The sequence below is a fragment of the Sparus aurata genome, chromosome 12, assembly GCF_900880675.1.
Source record: "Sparus aurata chromosome 12, fSpaAur1.1, whole genome shotgun sequence".
NCBI lineage: Eukaryota > Metazoa > Chordata > Actinopteri > Spariformes > Sparidae > Sparus > Sparus aurata.
This window is the reverse complement of record NC_044198.1, coordinates 23,129,451-23,149,030: the sequence shown is the minus strand read 5'-3', so window position 1 is coordinate 23,149,030 and position 19,580 is coordinate 23,129,451. Positions and strand designations below refer to the sequence as shown.

The following is a 19,580-nucleotide window of genomic DNA, read 5'->3' as shown; positions in this document are numbered from 1 at the left end:
TGTCCAAAAACCTTCTTTTTAGTAAACTCTGTGTACACAAACAATGTTCTCAATGCTCGTGTTCATGTGTAGAGACCCTGGTGATACTACGAGCAAAGTTTCATGTTGTGTCGAGCCTTCTTAGTGTTTTAAAAATAGAGATTTTGATGCTAGCGCTAATTTGCCCCAAGCAAAAAGGTGTTTAAAATCAGTACTCACTGTAGTTATATTGCAGATATTTAAAATGTGTCTGTGAAAGAAAAGTCTAAAATAAAAGCACATTTTCTGCAGGGGTTTTAAAGTGTGATGTTTATAAAAAAAAAAAAAAAGTGATAAAAGGGAAAAGCTGTTTTGATTGACACCCAAACTCAGAAAATGTTTTGATATTTAGATTTTTATTTATTTTTCCTCATATTTAAAAGATGCAGTGAAACTATCACTCCCCTCGTTGAGATGCAAAGTGAACAACAGATACACACTTGTCAAGTTGAAGGACTTGCTGCGCCACCCAAGACAAACTTTCTGACCTCCACCCCCTCCTGTGGCGTCACGCAGGAGGAGGGATGGCACTTTAAATATGGAAAAAGACACGCTGCGCTCACAGAGGCTCTCCACACGCTGCCAACGAGACTTTTCCCTCACCATGTCACCGAGGAGCGATCTGGAAGAGTCCAGCACGATGTGAGGATATCGTGTGACGAGTTCAATTCGATTTGTAGAGTCGGAGAAGTCGCTTCCAGCCAGATAGCCGCAGCTCGCTCCTCGACTACTTGTACTTCTTTTTTTTTGTTTATCCAGTTGACAAAGCTCGACGAGCAGAGTGGGTGAAGACTTCCAAACGCAGACTACAGGAGGGACTTGAACCGAGCAGAAGGACTGCTGATCATCTGTGAGGTTTATCATCATGAGTTCCGACAAGAAGTAAGTTTATGATCTCTCCTCTTTCCTTGTTAAACGTGTTAAAGTGTCAGCGTGCGGTCCGTGCGTAAAGAGCATTTCCTGCATCCTGCCCAGGTGGAAAAGGTGTGAATTACTCCTCAGGTGGTTGGACCAGGTGTATATCAGTCACATAGAATGTGTATTGTCGGGTTTTATTAGATGACTTTCTGTGCGTAAATCTCGCCACACGGTGCCTCTGGTAAAACTCCAGCGCACTGTCGACCAGGCTTCCTATCAAGCCAATAAACGTTTCCATTCATTGGAGTTGCACCCTTGGCAGGCTAACTAAGACACTGTTGCCTCACCGCTGTGGCTATGAGCGGCCGGTAATCTATTTTCCATGAAGCTGTCACTCTCAATTAGAGAGAGGCGCAGGGCGCGCAGGCCAAGTGGTGGAGAGGTGTCTCCGGTGCAACTTTAGTGAATAAAGCCGTGTGCTCGCGCACTCACAGGCCATGTGGTCCACGAGCTGACACCCCCGAGAAAATCAACACTCGGCTTCGGCGACCGTGTGCGTCCACGTTACGCATGACGCGCCGCCAGAGCCGCAGCGAATCAGGCTGAATGGTCGCTATCAGACACGGAAACGCGCTCAGGAGTCTGTGTGCAGTTTCCTGACATGCACCTGGAACTCATCAGCTGTTTGATTCTCATCTGCAGCTGGTGTGAGCTCCTCCTGCAGTGTTAGGATTTACAGTATCAGCCTGATGTTTACCCTGAAAGTGTCACTGAAACCTAGAGTTACTTTTCACGACTGTCAGCCCTACCCTTCTTTTACAATGGCAGCGGATACTATAAAACCCTGAGCCGATTCCTCATTCTTTTGTACTGATTGTGAAAACTGGGTGCAACAGGGAAATGTTCCACTCTGACTGGAATCTTGTGAGCTCTTTCGCTGCTCTGCTGAGTGATGGTCTCTGCACAGAGAAAAACCAATGTGTTTCCTTGTCTGTTCAAGTGCTGCCTGAGGAATTTCCAAACGTCCAGGCTCACCTGAGGAGCAGAGGGCATAATTCAGTGATTACATAAGAGACAGGGACAGTTTTATAGAGCAGAGACACTTTGATGAACTGAACCGATAAACTGCTGCCACGGCCTTCTGTAGTACAAAGTCATTCTTCAAGCGAAAATACTTCAGACATGCTTCATATCCATAAAAAGATCAAATGCCAGTAGTTCGGTTCAGGTGTGCTGCTTCACAAGCGCAGGTGACACTAAACAGGTGCTCTGTGGACACAAGTAAACATCAAGAAACCCCCCCAAAAAAGACAGAGGTTAGACTTTGCTTTGTGATCGATAAGCCATAAACAGAAAACACCAGGGCCCATGGCCTTCGGAAAAAACTTTAAAAACAACCTTTAAAAGTCCAATTTGTAGGGAAAGCTGATTCCCAACTTCTTAAATATAGACACTTTCGACTTTCTTACAAACCGTAGAGCGCATACCTCCACCAAGACCCAGACTGAACACTGGTGCAAGCATAACCCATTTGGCAGATGTAACTCACTGTAAAATTGGCTATAAAACAAAGTTTCCGCTCCTTTTTTAAGAGAACTTTCCACAATAAGAGTGATTTGAGCAGTTTCTATCAGCATTTTAAACCTTCAGCTTTTCATCGTCAGAAGTCGCGTTAACTGGCCGAACCCCCTGCAGACTGCCGCTAAAAGTTTTACTACAGGCCCTCGTGTTTTGAGCATCTGGCATTCAAAAGATCACTTTTGCCCAGAGAATCACTTTGAGTCGTCATCTGGAGAATCATCCCTGCACTGACGGCGCAGTGCAGGGGGGGCACCCAGCACCGTGGTGAACCTGGCCGGTGGGATTGGGTGCGTCACTCTGTAAAGAGATGGGGATGATCCCTGATCCCGAGCAGCTGATCCCGGCTCCTCACGCACCAACAGGTTTATCCAGCCTCATGAGGTCAGCGAGGAACAGAAGCAAAGTGAGAAGTTCACAATGCAGACGCTAGATGGATAGATGGATGCAGCTGATCGCTCTGACCCTCACTGGGCTTCTTTTTTTTCATATTAATCAGGCAGAGGGAGTCGAGGCAGGAAATGAAAAAGGAGATCAAGGAGATTTCCTGCATAGACAATGACTTTAATGAGAAGACGTTGGGTCTTGTCTACCTTGTATTCATACAGAAGATATATATTTGGCCTCTGTTTTGCTTACTTCCACCTGGTTTTTGCCTTTTTTATATAGTCTTGTAGACTGAAAAGAGACTTATTATGGTCATTTTCAGGTTCATCATTTTATATATGGTCACTACAAGAATACGTTTACATGCTTTAGTGCTCAAAAAGCCCATCAGTTTTCTCATTCCGTCCCCTCTGAAATGCTCAGTTTTTGCTCCTGTCCCCTCAAAGCCCCCCTCCGGAAAACCTAGTCTCCTCTGATTGGTCAGCTCACACATGCCTGAGCCAGCATCGTTCTCTGTGTCTCCACTTGACTCTGTCGTTTTTCCAGCTTCCCGTTAACTTAATTTCTTCTGCCAGTATAGGCAGAAATTATGCAAATGTGTGATGAAATTAAAGGCAGGGCTACTGAAGAGGCGTTCGGGAGCAGTAGTTTCTGTGGGAGAGTCGAGCTTCATAACTTTTTAAATGCACCAGAACTTGTATAGAATACTGAAGGAAGGAGGTAAAAACTTGTCTCCTTTTTTAAGTTTCTTATCCTCTTCACATCGCCTTATTCTACCTCCTGATTGCCACTCAATTCAAAACAGGAATGCCGATCTCCTCTCCTGCATCCTGCGTCACTGCACCACCTGTGGTATGTTTCTCATCATGAGGGTCCCCCCCCCCGTCTGAGGCCTCAGCGTGGAGTGATTAACATGGCTCCATAGACTGGCTTTAGGCTGCAGTAAACCTGCAACATGAGCTTCCTCTGCTCTCCTGTGTGGCCGACGGTTTTCTGAAGGCCTTCTCGCTGTGTTACATGACCGGCCTCATGCGTGTGCCCACTCAAACCATCCGCAACACTGTCGCAGAATTGAACGCTACACGACTGAGCTGGAGTTCCTGAAGAGCTCCTCAAGTGCATTTCCCCATGCGTGCAATGTTTGCGTTGAAGTGGCACCACCTGTTTGTTCTTATACATCTTGAATATGTGTTCTCAGAGACACTACAGGCCGTGTTGAGCACAAGCTCTTCACACAAGTAATTCCCCAAAGCTGTGGCCGTTTCCTGCACGTTCGGTCCTGGAGGAGTACAAGCTAAGCAGAACACAAAGAAATCTGGAGCTAGACGATAGCGCTCTCCACACACTGCCGTGTGGGAACTTGACCTCCCTTTTTTTTGGAAGCAACAATGGGCAACAAAAGGAGGGTACAGAGGCTAATCACTGTATTGGTATTGCCTGTAAACTTGGCCCCGAGCCCGGCCACTCCTCCATCACCCGTCTGATCTCGGAGCTCAGCATTACGTCTGCTTATCAGCGTTATACCTCCATCTCCCTCGAGGGCCTGATACCATATCCACTGGGGAAATTCAGATGAGCTCGCAAATGCAATCGGAGGAACAAGTTGTGTCCTTCCTGACTTTGTTTATTCAGCAGTTTATGTACACAGCTCCCATCCCCTCGTGTTTTTTTTTTTTTTTTTTTTTTTTCGAACTGTGTCGTCCTCAGCTGGGGATTGTTCGGTGGCAAACGCAAACTGTCGATGTGTTTATTGACATTCTTGATACGCATCTGAAAATCAAATATTTACTTTTAGTTGTTTAACAAAACGATTCTCATAAGACGGTTGGTCAGATTTGCCAGATGATTTCCTAATTTGATACTCACACGGTTATGTAATCCCAGAACACTCACTTGGAAAACACAGGCCTCAGTAGAAGTGATACAAACTTAAGCTTTGCTCCCGTTATGATGCAATATTAACCTCAGAAGTCAGAACTCTTAAAGGGTAACTCCACCAATTTCACACATTAACGCGCGTCCACAGGATTTGGGGAGTACTACGGCACACGTGGAAAAGTAATGTGAAGACTTTTGTGGCCCCAAAAGAAACTGCATGAAAATCTGATCAATGGGCCTCCAGTGATGTCACTCAGTTGATTAGTTGCATTGTGGGTAATGTAGGCATTGTGTTTTTGAAAAGGAGGAAGAACACATCAAATAGTGAATGTAATATTTCTGGCTCTGTTAAATTATTTTGATCATTTTGTTTTTAAACTTTCCACAAAGAGTTCAACAGTGTTCCATGACTGAAATGCTAGATCAGTGGACTGCTTTGCAAAACATGATGTCTACATTACCCACAATGCAACTTGGCTCACTGAGTGACATCACTGGAGGCAATTTATTAAAGATTACATGCAGCTTCCTCTTCAATAGCTTCCCATACAAAAGCCTTTGTATAACTTTGTTTCACGCATGCAGCCGCACTCCTCTAAGTAAACACGTTTAATGTGAATATTTTCTAGTTTCCTAACTCCTCTGTGACCGTAGACTGAATGTTTTTGTGTTTTGAGGACGTCATCTTGAGCTTTGAGAAACACTAATCAACATTTTCTGACATTAAGACCAAACTAAAGTTAGACTGGTGTACAAGACCCCTTCACACGTGGACCTTCAAGATGCGGAAAAGTGTCAAAACTAAGAAAAATGTTTGATAAAAAAGGCTAATTATCTTCCCGATACTGGCAGTTTTAATGTAAAAACAATTCCCCTGTTTAAAATATGCCTTATTTTGTCTCCACAACCGTCTGGCAGTGCCTGAAATCAACTTGTGATCCCCAGATTGAGAACCAATTGATTAATCAGCTGTGAATATAATGGCCAGTTGCACCCTTACTTTGGTTGCTATTAATAGTTAAATTCTGAGATAGTTTCGGGCATGTTGTGACCTAAACAAACGTTCGTGGCCTGGATTAGGCCACACTTTGCTGCACTGGAGGAGCCACATTCTTTTCAACCTTTCCGGTAAGGTTTAGGCTCGTTGATCAAAGGAAACTCCAGGTCACGTTGCCCGGGAAGATGCCTCCGACGTCCACGGGACCAGGAAGTAAACACAAAGCCCTCTTTGTGCAGTGGAAAGTCCAGTGTGTCTGTCATTCAAAAACAACCGATGAATGCATCTTACAGTGATTTTTTTTTTTTAAAAAGGTCCTTTGCCATTCATACATCCGCTCCCGAGCTATTGTTTTACAAATCTTAGTCATGTTGTGTGCCGAGTTGTAGGTGGAGAGGGACATGTTGCTCATGTGTGGGTGATCGACAGAACATCAGAAATGCTGATGCACTTTAAAGCTTGCTGGATTAATTGCCACGCAGTGACTCATTGTGTTTTGGAACGGTTCATCTTGAAACACGTCACAACGGTGAGTGAGAGCGATGATGGAAGATCAGAACGCGCTTGTGTTGATGTTGCTCTCGTCGTAACAAGTGGTCTTTAACGGGTTTTTCTGTCAGTTCGAGGCCGGCTTAAAGCGGTACGCTAAGGTTGTCCGCTGTTATTAAAAGCAAGTTGTGTCCAACTCAGAGGTAGGACACACAGAACCTGTATGAGCCCTGTCTTTTTGGGGTTGCTGTGATTGGCAATTAATGTGCTACCTAACCCTGATTGGTTGTTTTGACTCTGACCAGAGGTGCAGGTATTTCTTTTACCTTTTTTGTTTAAAATAAAAGCTTCAAAATCATGTTGATGGTACGGTGTCTTGTAATGGGGTGAATGGCGTCTCTGTCCCATATCACATGTTTCTGCTCTGTTGGGGGCACCAAATCACCCAAGATGTCAATTTCTGCATAATGTTGCTTTAAATGAAATACTGCTAGTGACATGCAATGGTCAAAATGGGTTATTTCAAACAAAACCACGATGAAATTAGAGTTTATTTGCTGGCAAACCACAAAAATGTTTGCACATCTTGCACCTTGATGACTCAAATGAACGCTTTGTTAATTAGGCTCCACGCTGCTCTGTGCAGTGATCCACATTTAACCATGTTTTTTCTCCTTTTGCCCCGCAGAGTGGAGGACGAAGCAGTCTTGGACAGAGGAGCGGCCTTTGTCAAGCATGTCTGCGATGAAGAGGAAGTGGAAGGTAAGCTCAGTGATGAGAGAGAGAGAGAGAGAGAGAGAGAGAGAAAAAAAAACCACCAGCACATTATCTAGCTCATGAACACGAGATAAGCTCGAAATTATCTCATGATCTGCCCTGTAGAAAACGCTAGTCCCCTCCGGTATCGGCGCAGAATTGGATGAGTTATTTCCACTTCAGCTCGACATGTCTGCACAGGAAGATGTTACTTCAAGTGTTCTTGTCCTGTCCAGTGCTGAGAAGAAAATAATTTATCTGGAGACGCCCACCAATATTTCAAAAAAACAACAACAAAAAAAAAAACACGTGAGGGATTGTGTGTAGTTGCGAGACCTTAGCTTTCCATTTAATGGGATTAAAATGCTGTGTTTAGTGTGCACCTCGGGTATTCTTTGGTTGCAAGTGGGAAAACCAAGAAGTGTGAAATATATCAATAAAAGACACAAGACATAAAGAAAAAAAAATTACTTCGATTTGGTAAGTTGGGTCTAGTGTTTGTAGTTTTCTCTCTCTACCTATCTGTCTATCTCTAATTACTTCCTGGACATGTTAAAGTCATCATTTCCTGTATGAGCCGCTGCGTAGGAGGTAGTTGGCATTTATTTAATTTGACAGTTTTGACAGGGTGTATCTCTTCCTGATTGGGAAATGAGCAGCAAACCATCAATAGATTGAGTTGTTTGACATCAACACAAGCCAAAAAAAACAAAAACCACTGTGTCAAAGCAGCAGACGTTTCCCATCAGATCACACCGGGAGAACCAGAATGTGATTTTTCCAGTTTTTTTGTTGAGTGTCATCTGATCTGCTTCCCTCTCTGTTGCATTGTGTCGCGGGCAGGTCACCACACCGTGTACATCGGCGTGCACGTTCCCAAGAGCTACCACCGGAGGAGACGCCACAGACGCAAGTCCAGCCACAAGGACAAGCGGGAGCGAACCGAGCACGGCACGGAGGGATACAAGTCGGACGGGGAGACCGCCGATGAAACCGTCACGAACGTCCTCAAACCACTCAGTGAGTTCTGATGAAGTGCATGAGGGAAAGCATCACATTTGTAATTTTTGAAATCAGCCGGGTGACGTCCAGCAGCAGCCTGTACATCGCAGCTCACGGGATGTCAGCGCTCCTGCAGTTAAGGACGTAGTCATTCAGTGGGAGCGGGGAAGGGCTGGGTGGGGTCGGCTGCTAAGAAAGCAAAAACAAAACCACCAGAAAACTACACTCAACAGAATAAATAGACCGAGGAGGATGGGAAAATGTCGAATACTAATCTGAAAATGACACCGGGATTGGCTTAAAGTGTGTCAAGTAAATACAAGGCGGGGGGGAGAGGGGGATATTATCTGCCACCTCGATGATTAACAGCGGACTTTGTGGGATTTGTGAGGAAGGGTTCTCTGAAGACAAAAAGAAAACAAGTAGATTGAAAGAAAAGAAAGTAGCAAAGCAGCACAAACCGCTGAAATCTCAAGATGTGTCACGAGCCGGGGGAGGATATTGCTGCAGCAGATGGGCCTGACACAGCCTCGTCCCCTCTAGTGGGTTTGTTCCAGACGATGATGGAGGTTGGAATTTTCTTATTCGAAAAACTTCCAACTACGAAGCATTCAAGGTGCACGATGCCAAAAGTTGGCAAAAAACTTGACAGATCGTGGCAAAGTGACTCCTCGTTGGCCAAAGTGCAGCCAATGAATGAATGGAGGGGGAGAAACAACACATTAGGTTGCAGACACAACACTGTATTCATTACTATACAACTGCTCCTTTGTGAAGTCAGGGTAGATGGATGTGTTGTGAGTTTACATGTAGGACTCTGGATTTTGAGTGGCGTTCCATTGTGGAAGATTGTTTCTTCACAACTGGCCATCACATGTGAAAAGCTGACAATAATTCAATTTCTAGAAACCGCTAGGAAAAACGTGAGAATGGTGCACGCTGTACCGTAGGATAACGCCGGCGCAAATCTCTGGCAATGCGTCTCCTTTCACATAGTTGCAGCTGCCAATATTGTCAGTATTTTTCCGGACATAAGGTCGCATGAGGCCCACCGAAAGAGGAGAGATCTGGCCTCTTTGTACTGAAAGGTGCTTTTGAAAGAACACGAACGCGCCAAATGTGCAGAACGGCCCGTCAAATGTCGGCAAACTGAAGTGGTGACGCAGGATCGAACGCTAGAAGAGATGCAAAATGCGCATTGAGATTTATGTCCTTCTCGGGAGTTTACTTCCTGCTGTCGGAGAGCGCACCAGATGTCTTTCCTTATATAGAAGCTTATAGGAAAAGTGGCATTATAGCAGCATTAATCCCGACGTTGTTTCCTAGAACAGGAGGAGTAATGATATCAGTCTTAAGATATAAATCGGATTTAACTCATCTCCTCCTACAAGAAGGGACTTTTTCCTTTTCTTTCTTTTTCTTTCTTTTTTTTTTATGGAGATGGAAACACAGTGGGAAAGCATTAAACAAAGATTTAGCCTCAGTGTACAGTAAATGAGCCACGTGATTGTACAGGGATTCCCATGTTGCGTCTCTAAGCCTCGGTGAAGGCTCTGCACCATCACACAAACCTCCTGGGTGGTTTTTTCTTTTTCTTTTTTTTCTAAAGGCACAAAACATGACAATCTGGTTAAAAGCCACTCGCAAGACGTACAATTACCACAGTGCCGGAGTTCACCTTAAAATGGCAGATCCTCGGATGGCATAATGGGAGAGTATTTACACCCTGCTTTAGCGCTGGGTGGAGGTATCCATTAAGGTCTCAAAATGGGATGGAGATGTGGGGGGGGAAAAAGGCAGGGATTTGACTCCCACATGCGAGGAACGACGGTGGAAGCGCCGCATACCTGACGATAAGGCACTGCAAATCAGAAATTATAAGATGTCGCAGAAACCGGTAATTAGTTTGAGTTCAAATACAGCTTAAATGCGATATGTAGTGAGGTACGGTAACAGAAAAACGGCGCGTAAACCGTAAGAGATCAAAGATGCGTTCAGGAGAATTTGGGTTTTTCTGGCAGCTTCTGCAGACGAGCGCGCACGAAGCAGTTTGTACTTCTGCGGACAACCCGTAGGGAACTCTTAAGTCGGCTGCAGTGGGAGGACGGTTTCAAGCAACACCCGAGTAGCTGATAGATCAGGAGACTGTGAGGCATGCCAGGATAGTTTTGAAGGCAAAGTAGCCACGGAGGATAAAAAAGACTAGAAAACTGTCCTATTGTGCTGATTGTCCATCAGATCCTCTAACGATGATTAAAAAGATTATCGCTGAACGTTTTTTCCTGATATATATTTAGCCGTTTGACTGAAGATGTGTTTAAAAAAAATCTCTGATCTTTACCCCGCCGTGCATTTTAGACAAAGGTGGAGCGCCGCATCCGCCCGCTGAGCCCCGTTAATCTGCACGAGTAGCAATTTGATTTGAAATCCTTAATCACGGACCGGTTTGCCGTCTCTTTTCCACGGAGCTCTGTTTTCCTCATGCCTGCTGCTCAGCACTCCGTGAAAGTAGTCGTCTTGGATTCATCACTCGACGGCATCAGCGGAAAGGCTAACTCAAACCTCGCAGTCCCCACTTGGACACGCGCCCGATCCGGATGACGTAGGTTTGTCGCACGTAAACTTGTATTGCGGCACAATATTATCACGCCGAGCACAGGCACAATGACTGCTACATGGGTTAATCCAAGGTGTTGTGGTTTCCTCCTCACACAGAGATTAATTTATCAATGGAAAGAGCAGCCGGCGCTTTCTTGTTTTGTTTACGTCAACAACGGAGGGGCCAAGTGGAGACTGTTCCCTCTCTTTTTTTGCTCGGATCGTGTTTCAGGATGCAAAATTAGCCTGTGCCGGAACAGCAGGTAGACGCAAATTGCTGCATAACTCGATGTGTAATTGCTTGGCTGCAGGAATAGATGGAGAAAATTGGCAAAAATCACACCTCAGGGAGAACGGGGGTGCTTCTTAATGGATTGGACATGCTGGTATATTACTATCAACGATTGGACCCGGGAGGTCTGTGACGCTGTGTGGTACGGATCAGGCTTCTGTTGCATCAACTGAAAGTCTTCTTTTTTTTTTTTTTTTTTTTTTTCCCCACATGCATCTGTTGTTACAGCTAAAGGTCATGGCATATGATTCAGAGTGAATTCAGGATCCTCTGTTTTCGCAAGTTGGATCATATCAGTCGAGACGAGAAGGTCCGTGTGGTGGCGGTGCCTCGACATGATCAGCTCAGTAGCTGTGTGATGTCTAGCACAAAAAAATACGGAATCACGGTTGGATAGAAACTGAGATAAGAGGCGGCGATAATGGAAGACGTAAAGCACAATCGGGTCAAACGAAACTCAAATGTTACAGCTTTCATCCCGCCTGCGATCACACCTTTCTCGGCCATGCCGGCCTCACATCGGACCCCCTCGCAGTCGCAGCAGACGAGCGCTTGATTAATCCTCTCGCGCCTCTAACTCCCCCCACGCTGTAATCCTCCTTTGTTACACCTCGTGCTCAGGTGCGACCCGGTCTGTGTGCTTAGTCATCTGAAGGTGCCATGATATGAGTTCTTAATCTCTCTCTCTCTCTCTCTCAAGACGTCTGAGTCGAGGCTTGGTTGAAGGGAAAGCTACGTTGTAATGGCACCAGCTGCAGCTTTGTTCCCAGTCTTGCAGAAGGCACTGGAGCAACATATCCCAATATACTGAGTCTACAGAAGGCCATTAGATTAAGTGTTTTGTTGATATGATGACAGCTTTACAACTCTCCACTTCGCGTTATCAGCGTCGTAAAACTCAGCAGCAGTCAGCCTGTTCCTTCAGGACCTTTTCTAAATCTCTCTGACCTTTTTTTGATAGATGGCCTTAATTTGCCCTGTAGCATTTCTAACGTGTGTACGATTCAAACATGGCAACATTCGTTTAAATGCAAACTGTGTCGCCGGTTGTTCATCCATAGAAACGGACTGTACATCAGCAGGCGGTGGTGGAGCAGAAGTGGAACCAAAAGTAAACACAGAAGCAGGTTTTTGTTTTTTTTTTAAACTGTACAGTCGTCCACTTTTAAATGCTTCCTCCCAACACACACAAACAGACAACGACTCTGACGTCCGTCTCATCCGTCTGTATCTCTGTAGAAGATCTGAACTTTAAACGGTCCTGCACGGTTGACTGAGAGGGCAGAACCAACTGTACGACGAGGATACGGCCACTGTTGGGATAAACAGTGTTGTCCTGTTGAGCAGTAAACCACTTCAGTGAGCCATTGGGAAAAAAAAACTTGCACATCAAATATTTTCCATTTATCTACTAGAAGGGCTCGTTGCTTTCCACTGTCCATGTTCTGCATCCACCTGCAGCTCACAGTCCCTCTATTTACACCTGGTGTTATAATGGGGCATGCTATCTTGATGAAAAAGGATTGGATCATGCCTTTTCATTTACACTTTCTATTAATATTTCATTACCTTCATCGAAATCCGATTTCAGCATGTGATTAATGTGGGTAGCAGGTAATCAATCCCAGACCCCCTTTGAAAAAGTATAAATTTTGTGAGTTGTTGAGTCAGGGAACACTTTCTAAATGTTGAAACATTATCTTTTAACATGGATTTTAATTGTTTGTCCCCTCTTTCAAATTCGGCATATGTAATACATCAAGTTATTCCTTGTATAGAAAACATTGTGCCAGTTTGTCCCGACGTGGTGACACAAACAGCCTTCCTCAGGGTGTGTTCAAAGTTCCCCGAGAGCAGCGTCTGTGAAAATGTTGATGGGCTATAGCAACACGTAAACATACTTACGTGACGGTACTCGGAGACTATGGGTGGCGTTCAGGCCGACCGACGTGTGCCAGACGGCAAAAGCTCCGATTCAAAACACACACTACGAGACGGTACGTGGTGAGCCCTCCACTTGTTGAATTTTCCGCTGTTTTGCCCTCCATCTAAATCCCCATAATCCTGTTGATTCTGCCAAACCCCGTGGAGGCGTCCACTTAAAAGTTGTGTGTAACCACAACAAAGGCCTGGTTTTCATTGATAACACCAGTTGTGAGACTTAAGAGGTGAGTGGTGTTGTGTACACCATGTGGCGTCAAGAAGTGTCGCCCTCTGTTAGTCAGCCGGCCAGCTAAAGGACAACAGAGAGGCCCTGTGGTCATGAAGAAAACACTGAAAAGATCCCCTGTGTTTCTGTGCACGGATCAAGTCGGCTTGTGCGTATAATGCAAAACAATATCGGTATACAAGATGACGATACGCCAAGTGGTCCGTACTGCATTCTCGGAGCGGTTTTCTAGTGTTCCCAAGAAATCGATCTTGTCCTTTTGTGTGGCTTAACATTAGATTTTCCCTCCGCAAGAGAAGAGAACTATTTTTAAAAACAAGCATCCTAAATTAAGCTTGGCAGCGCTGAGTGAGGATTAAAAGGTTACCGGCACTGTTACGTTGAGGTATCGACCTGCGCAATCCCGACGAGTATATCAAGAGAAGGCTTCGGAAATAGCCTCTAGTGACTAAGCATTTAACCTTCACTTTGTGTCACGGTTGCACAACTTTTCCTAGAAGTGTTAACAAGAATAAATAGTTCTTTTAATGCACAACCTGTTTTAGTGTACTTGGTATAAAACATTCTCCTTGTCGTTGCATAATTTGGACTTTTATCAGGGTTCTGGCCAAGCACGCAGAATCCTGCAGGTCGTAGCTACTCCCTGTGTCTCTGTATAAAGAGGGAGATGCATTTTAGTGCAAGTAATCGATTTTCGCAGGTCAGCTTGGTGACGGATCTTGTCACCAAGCTGACCTTCCTAGGAAGGAAGTAAATGTTTTTATGGGAAGGAAATGGTGCTCTTCATGAGGGTGTGTTGTCAAAGTCTTTCCTTGTAGAGTGAAAAAAAAATAAATAAAAAAAAATAAAAAAGTTTTTCAAGGGTTGAAGTTGCTCAAGAGACAACGCTGTCCAAAGTGTAGCGCAAAACTACACTTAAGCTTTAGTATAGAGTTTAGATGGTCGGTAATCTTTGTTGCCTGTGTCAAATAAAATCATGGCTGATTAGTCTGTACTTGTTTTTTTTCTCCCTGCAGTTTCTCCAGCTGAGAGGATCAGGTTTATCCTGGGAGAGGAGGACGATGGCCCCCCGCCGCCTCAGCTCTTCACCGAGCTGGACGAGCTCCTCGCCGTGGACGGGCAGGAGATGGAGTGGAAGGAGACGGCCAGGTGAGTCTCCTGAGCTGAATGTCTTATAATCTGTCCTACACTCTTTTTTTTTTTCACATTTAAGAGCCATGGGCAGTGTAGTCAAAAACTTCCTGTTGCACAGTCCCGGTGCGGTCAGCGGAACACAATCCCTTATGAATAAGAGCGTTTTGAATGTGTGGGGAAACAGGCCGTACTCCAGTGAACTCCCAGTCTGCTCTTATCTGATCGAGGACTGTAGTACCTGCTCTGTGTGACCAGGAAAGGGCCGAAACTCCCACATGTTCAGAATGAGACTTCCAGTAAACCGCAGCACATGAAGTGGGGAGATCATTGTTTAATGGGCGTTAAGTGGCTTTTCTGTCAGATTATACGAAATCTCAAAAACTGCCCGGTGCATATGAAAGAAATGTGTTTCTTTCTGTCCGGCAAGCGCCTGAGAACATTTATAGGACTGCAATGCTAAATCAGCACAGTGCATTTTTTAAGATCGACGTGCTAATCAAAGTCCAATGCATGCTATTTTAAACAAAGAATATTTGCAAAGCACACAAACACAGAAGTTAAGTGCTGTGGGAAGTTGTGTGTAGTTTGCTCTTTTTATTTTTTGCCTTTCTTGGAGTAACATCGACAGCCGTAGTGATGAATTTTGCACACTCGTGATAAGCATTTCCTCTTTGTCCTGTGTTGAGACGGGGAAATGGGGGAAGTTTATACGAAAGGGAAGATGAATGAACTCCTTCAGGTTGACAGAGGCTCCGTCGCCTCCCAGTAAAGGCGGCTGGTCACAGGCGTGTGGACCCCAGCCAGAGGGACACTCTATCCCCCTGAGGAAACCCCATCCTCAGGCCTCGGGAGAATGGCTCTTTGTAGTGGTGACATGTGGGGCATTATTATTAAAAAGAATCCTTGTCCTGAGACTTGCCTTCGAGGCTAAGCTCGTCCATGGCGGTAGAGCAGGTCACGTTTTCTTGTGTTCAGCCATACGGGTCCTAAAAGTCACAGCACGGCATGCATTTCCTCACGTCGGCTTTATTTTTGCACTTCCACGCTGTTCTGCATCCCCTTTACCTGCCTTGTGAACTGCGACTAATTCAAAACACAGCGGTGGTGTTGTGTAAAGAAAAGAGAACCCATCTTGTCTCCTTTTTTGTTTGGAGCCTCTATTTGCTCATAAACCTATAAAGCCACTATTACGTACTTTTTTTATTTATTTTTTGCAGCGACCTTGACCGAACTTGTTCGAAAGAGACTGAAGAAATAAATTGAATACACACGAACGCAAGTGCATCTCAACGCTCTACCCCCGTTTTTTTACAATGTTTTTTTTTGTCCAGATGGATCAAGTTCGAGGAGAAGGTGGAGAAGGGCGGCGAGCGCTGGAGCAAGCCTCACGTGGCCACGCTGTCCTTGCACAGCTTGATGGAGCTGAAGACGTGCATCGAGAAGGGCACCATCATGCTGGACCTGGAGGCCGGCACGCTGCCGCAGGTCGTCGGTGAGTAGACCAGAATACCGGGACAGTTTTTAGAGGTTTTGTAAGACCCTGGGGGTAAAATCCTCAATGTCTCTCTCCGACAGAGATGATCACCGACAGCCAGATCGAGGCCGGTCAGCTGAAGGCGGATCTGAAGGAGAAGGTCATGTACACGCTGCTACGGAGGCATCGCCACCAGACCAAGAAGTCCAACTTGCGCTCGCTGGCCGACATCGGCAAGAGTGTTTCCAGTGCAAGTAGGCTGTTTTCCAACCAGGAGAACGGTAATGAAACCTGAACAAATCCTCCCCTTTTTTCTTAAATTCTCTTCGTCTTCTGATTTCGTATTTCTGATATCAAATCCTAAAACACTAACACCTGTTGGAGATTTTCCTTTTTTTACTAATCCGACCTCTCACTTCCTTTCCTTCTCTGCTTATCCCTTGTTTTTCCTTGTCTTCTTGTTTCCCTCTCTTTTGGGTCTGCACTGTCTTTTGATCTCCCGCCACCGGGACGTTTATAGCACGCAGCCCCCTTGAGCACCCCGTGCCTTGTTTAAGCCCACACGACCCAGAGGAACCATGTGAGGTCATGAGGAGCTCCAGCATGGGATACCTCTGTAAGTGAGGTTGCAGCATAGTTGGAACCAGAGTTGATGTAGTTTTTGAATGCCTAGTTGTAGTTTAGTTTTGGGGCTATCACTTGAGGCAGTTTGTCTCCTGACTTTTTATTGCAGGGAAATATTAAAAAGCACGCTTCATTATTGCCCAACAAGCTACTCCCCATGTAAAACTAGCAGCAAATATGAAGTGCAATTGAGGTCGCCTTCAGTCCATCACACTAAAAAAAGCTGGACATGTGTTAATTCAATGCTGCAAACTAAAACGATAACGGTCCAAAAGCCTTACTCATTAACTCCAAATGCACTCAACTAAATATTTATGTGGCAACCGAAAGCTAAAAATGTCGTAGACTCTGTTCTCCGGCATCGTCAGGAGCAGCTGATGAGTAAATGGACCGCATAAAGCTGAGTTCCAAAGTTTACATTGTCACATATTTGCCAATAGTTGCCTAAGCAAGCTTCTGCTGACACGTATAAGCAGCCGAGCCGTCCCAAGAAAGGGCCACAGCTCTCTCCTCTCTGAAGCGTCTGAATGAATGACCATCTGGCATTGGACCCAAAGCTTAAGCCTTGCTACATTTAGTTTTCTGGCTCTCTTCTTGTACTTTCCCTTGTGCCTTTTCTTTTCTGGGACTCAACTTTCTCCTCGGTCCATAAATGTCTCATTTGAAGCTCTGTGGTCTCGGCCGGCCTCTCTGGTCCTAACCGTGTCTTTACCTTATTTTTTTTTGCAGGTAGCCCAACTACTGCCCATCGAAACCTCACCTCCAACAGCCTGAGCGACTTCTCTGACAAACCAGAGAAGGATCAGGTAATGTGTTTGTGTCTCTGTATTGGTGCATTGAGATATGCAACTATCCTGTGACCTAATCGCGGCTGTAGCCATCGAGTAAACATTTTGAGGACCTAATCCTAAAATTTGGGATTTGGGAAACACTCATTTCCTGGTGTTGTAACAATAAAAAATCATTAACACATGACAGGAGGCTCAGGTAGCTTACATGTAGGCTAAAAACAGCTCAGTTAGCTAAAGTACATTCTGTCAGCTTATATACGTACAAACAGCTCTGTTGGGTAACTTGCGTACCTGACATCTTCAGTAGCTAACGTACGCGCAAACAGCTCAGTTGGCTAACATGGGTACAAACAGCTCAGTTGGCTAACATTGGTACAAACAGCTCAGTTGGCTAACGTACGTGCAAACAGCTCAGTTGGCTAACATTGGAACAAACAGCTCAGTTGGCTAATGTAGGTACAAACGGCTAAGTTGGCTAATGTACGAGCAAACAGCTCAGTTGGCTAACATGGGTACAAACAGCTCAGTTGGCTAACGTACGTGCAAACAGCTCAGTTGGCTAACATGGGTACAAACAGCTCAGTTGGCTAACGTACGTGCAAACAGCTCAGTTGGCTAACGTACGTGCAAACAGCTCAGTTGGGTAACTTGCATACAAACACCTCCCATAGCTAGCGCACGTTCAAACAGCTCAGTCAACATGCATCCTCCCTAACATGCAAAATAATTACACCCCTGACCCAAATGGAGGATATTTGAGGTCTCCGTTCACAAAGCGGCACTATACAGGGTCATGTGTTGGGCTGTGTGTGAGCCTCACATACTGATAGATAAGACCCCTGGCTGTCTCTCTCTCTGCTCACTGCAACAAAAGCTCATTGTTTTTCTGTCTTTGAGTTTCTGTCGTCGATGCACGCAGTTTCTCTCACTGTCAGGACTCATGATCGAGTAGCAAGTAGTAGATGTACAGGCACGGCGAGTTGTCGATGGAAGATCACAGCGGCAGTTAAACTGTAACAACTTGAATTGTGTTACAGCGACAGTTAATGAAACTGTAGACCTGTGAAAGCGTCCTGGCCTTTGGCATAACACCACTGCCCGAGTTAATCATCTCCCTAAGAGTTTGTATTTTCATCCACAACTGCTGTCCAGCACATAATTCTAGGAAAGGGCGGCTACTGCCTGTTCTTATGCGCTTATAGAGCCGCCGCTTGCCTTATCTTAATCACCACAATTATTTATAATGTCACTTCTATCATTGATCACACTGCACGAGACAGGAAAACAGAGCGAGAGTTTTTCAATGCGTGATCCCCTTCTCGTGTCATTTTCATTGTTTGACTTTTGTCTTTTTTCTTTCCCCTTCTCTTGCTCCAACAGCTGAAGAACAAGTTCATGAAAAAGTTGCCCCGCGATGCCGAGGCGTCAAACGTGCTGGTCGGCGAGGTGGACTTCCTGGAAACTCCCTTCGTGGCGTTCGTTCGTCTGCAGCAGGCCGTCATGCTCGGGGCTCTAACCGAGGTCCCAGTGCCCACAAGGTAGAGAACCTGATCTCCATGAAATTTAAAAATGAGTTGAATAAAATGTGCTCTAACATTTCATCTTCTTGTTGTTACTCAGGTTTCTCTTTGTCCTGCTGGGGCCCAAAGGGAAGGCAAAGTCCTATCATGAAATTGGAAGAGCCATCGCCACCCTGATGTCAGATGAGGTACTTTTATTACTGTGCTAATCTGATATTTGTCAGGTTGCATTTACTTTAAATGCTTTTACTGTACAATTAATTTATTTTTGATAAAGGTAAAATGGTTCCCAACCGCATACCGGTAAAAATGAAGCATTTAGGTGCTAAAGAGATGCCCCGACCTATAAAATCATACTCTCCAAACGTAAAGGAACATGCTTGGAGAGCATGAACGTCTGTACTAAATGTCATGGCTATACATGTAATAGTTTTTCTCTCGAAACCAAAAAATGTAAACCTCAGGGGATCACCAGATTCGCCAGAATTCATCCTCTGGGGACCCTGAATGTCTGAACGAAATTTCACACGAACCCATCCATAAGTTGTGGAAATAATTCAGTCAAAATATAAAATTTTCTCTCCAAACATATTGATTCTGAATATTTTTTAAATGGCTTTAACGGATAAACCAGAACCAGCTTCAGTTTCTCGCTCTCTGTTCTCTCCGGTAGTGTTTTGACACCGACTATTTTTAAAGACTTGATCCAATGAGAAAAACAAATTGACTTTGACTTTCTGCAAATCTGAAATTTGATACCCTCAGTGTTTTTCAATTTGTCCCATGGTATTGAAAATGTTATACAATATTTGATATTTGTCGGCATATTTCATGCAGGATAGGAACTCCAGTATTGTGACACTTCTTCGACTTAAGCCATCATCAAAGCTAGCTTGAAGATAATGAGATAATCAATTCTGATAGTTGCATCATTAATTCATAAGGTCCAGTTGCAGTGAGTGTTTGAGGGCAGTCCACCTCCAGCACTTGTCCTCTTGCCAAATCTCTCAGCTC

General features: G+C 44.9%; 1 protein-coding gene across 7 annotated transcripts in view; it reads left to right on the top strand.

Annotated features, from left to right (window-relative positions):
• Positions 1 to 573: 573 nt before the first annotated feature.
• LOC115593141 (electrogenic sodium bicarbonate cotransporter 1-like) overlaps positions 574 to 19,580 on the top strand; it is a 34,942-nt gene continuing 15,935 nt past the window's right edge. For 2 of the 7 annotated variants that reach the window (XM_030436530.1, XM_030436535.1), the window contains exons 1-10: positions 574 to 900; positions 6,894 to 6,967; positions 7,805 to 7,981; positions 14,040 to 14,172; positions 15,489 to 15,649; positions 15,733 to 15,912; positions 16,152 to 16,247; positions 16,985 to 17,061; positions 18,427 to 18,584; positions 18,667 to 18,754. In XM_030436530.1, the coding sequence (XP_030292390.1) occupies positions 884 to 900; positions 6,894 to 6,967; positions 7,805 to 7,981; positions 14,040 to 14,172; positions 15,489 to 15,649; positions 15,733 to 15,912; positions 16,152 to 16,247; positions 16,985 to 17,061; positions 18,427 to 18,584; positions 18,667 to 18,754 (1,161 nt within the window). In that variant the 5' untranslated portion in view covers positions 574 to 883. The remainder of the gene's footprint in view (positions 901 to 6,893; positions 6,968 to 7,804; positions 7,982 to 14,039; positions 14,173 to 15,488; positions 15,650 to 15,732; positions 15,913 to 16,151; positions 16,248 to 16,984; positions 17,062 to 18,426; positions 18,585 to 18,666; positions 18,755 to 19,580) is intronic. The other 5 variants (XM_030436533.1, XM_030436532.1, XM_030436531.1 and 2 more) reach the window with 4 other exon arrangements.